We start from the raw sequence: 1,960 nt of genomic DNA on the forward strand, positions 1-1,960 counted from the left end.
ACTGACGTTTATCAACTTTTTCTGAGGCTTTAGACATTTTTTTAATTTTTTTTGACACTTTCTTCGACTTTCCGTGTTTTTTCCGTCACTTTTGGTCTTTTTTTTTAAACTGTAAATCACTTTTTTTATTTTTTTATTTTTACTGTCTGTCACTTTTGGTCTTTTTTTTAACTTTTTGTCACTTTTTGTCTTTTTTTAACTTTTTGTCACTTTTTATCCTTTTATCGACTTTTTGTCATGGTCAGTGATTTGTTTAACCCTCGTGTTGATGTCCGTGTGCTGCTGTAACACCATAATTCCCAATTTTTTGGGATCAATAAATATCTATCTCTCTATGTTGTCCTCGGGCTAAATTGACCCATTTTCCTATATCAATGTTCTTTTTAATTCCCCAAAATAACATGATTGATTCCAACGCTCTTTGCCAAGTACAAATCTCTACTTTCATAAATTTTGGGTCTTATTCAATTTTATAGCATTTGAAAACAAATTAAAGTGTTGAAAAATGTGACAAAAACGTTAAAAACATTGATAAAAAGCGTCAACAAAGAATGTTGATTTTCAATTTTGACGGGAAGACAACCCATGGGTTAAAGTATTTCAATTAAATACTTAAATCAACATTTGTTGACTTTTTCTGAGGCTTTAGAAGTTTTTGACAATTTTTCAACACTTTCTTTGACTTTTTGTTTCTTTTTTGTCAGTTTTTTGTCACGTTTTTAAACTTTTAGTCACTTTTTTGACTTGACATTTGTCTTTTTTTTTCAAAGGGGTATCAGTTATTTTTTCTCCTCATGCTATAAAATTGACTAAAACACCCAAATTCAATGAAAGTAGTGAACTGATTGTTCACTGAACTTGTTAACAGCGTTGTAGGGAACCGTCAACGTTAGTTTATTTGGACAGTTTAGTTGAAAGAAACCCAAATTTCTGATATAGAAACTTTGAAAATGGGTCAAATATGACCCGAGGACGACAGGAGGGTTACAGGCTGCTACCGGGGGCTTTTAAAGGTCTTTTCTTCACACGTGAAATCTGGCGAAATGTGAACAATAAACCAGAATAATTCAGTTGTGACGTTGTTATGTGATATTACAGTTACATCATCATGTCCTCACCATATCATCCCTTGGTTGAAGATCAGACCCAAAACGTTCCCGCTGACGTCGAACTCCGAGTACGACGGCTTCACACAGAAAAGACAAGAATCAGCATCAGCTTGGCCATAGAGGGGTATTTAAGACTGGGGGGGTATGGGGGGTATTTCAGACTAGAGGGGTGGGGTATTTCAGACTGGGGGGGGGTATTTCAGACTGCACTCTCCTCCCATCGGGCAGTGACATAATGAAAAGCTAACGATAGGCTGTGTATATAACTGTTAGCTGGTGTTGTAACAGCTGGTGTTGTAACAGCTGGTGTTGTGACAGCTGGTGTTGTACGAGAGATTACAGTATAGGGGACCACAAGGTCATATAAAGAGACTTCAGATACAGTATTAGGGACCACTAAGGTCTATATAAAGAGATTCAGTACAGTATATAGGGACCACTAAGGTCTATATAAAGAGACTTCAGATACAGTATTAGGGGACCACTAAGGCCATATATAAAAAGAGACTTCAGATACAGTATTAGGGACCATAAGGTCTATATAAAGAGACTTCAGATACAGTATTAGGGGACCACTAAGGTCTATATAAGAGATTCAGATACAGTATTAGGGGACCACTAGGCCTATATAAAGAGACTTCAGATACAGTATTGGGACCACTAAGGTCTATATAAAGAGACTTCAGATACAGTATTAGGGGACCACTAAGGTCTATATAAAAGAGATTCAGATACAGGTTAGGGACCACTAAGGTCTATATAAAGAGGATTTAGATACAGTATTAGGGGACCACTAAGGTTAAAGAGACTTCAGGTACACGTATTAGGGACCACTAAGGTCATATAAAGCG

At 36.4% G+C, this 1,960-nt stretch overlaps 1 protein-coding gene across 1 annotated transcript in view; it reads right to left on the reverse strand.

Moving 5' to 3' along the window:
* The window catches only part of tmc1 (transmembrane channel-like 1), a 39,286-nt gene that overhangs the window by 4,369 nt on the left and 32,957 nt on the right, over positions 1–1,960 (reverse strand). The window contains exon 13 of the mRNA XM_032511654.1: positions 1,119–1,186. Within this exon, the coding sequence (XP_032367545.1) occupies positions 1,119–1,186 (68 nt within the window). The remainder of the gene's footprint in view (positions 1–1,118; positions 1,187–1,960) is intronic.

This window comes from Etheostoma spectabile, unplaced genomic scaffold, assembly GCF_008692095.1.
Source record: "Etheostoma spectabile isolate EspeVRDwgs_2016 unplaced genomic scaffold, UIUC_Espe_1.0 scaffold431, whole genome shotgun sequence".
In the NCBI taxonomy this organism is placed as follows: Eukaryota; Metazoa; Chordata; class Actinopteri; order Perciformes; family Percidae; genus Etheostoma; species Etheostoma spectabile.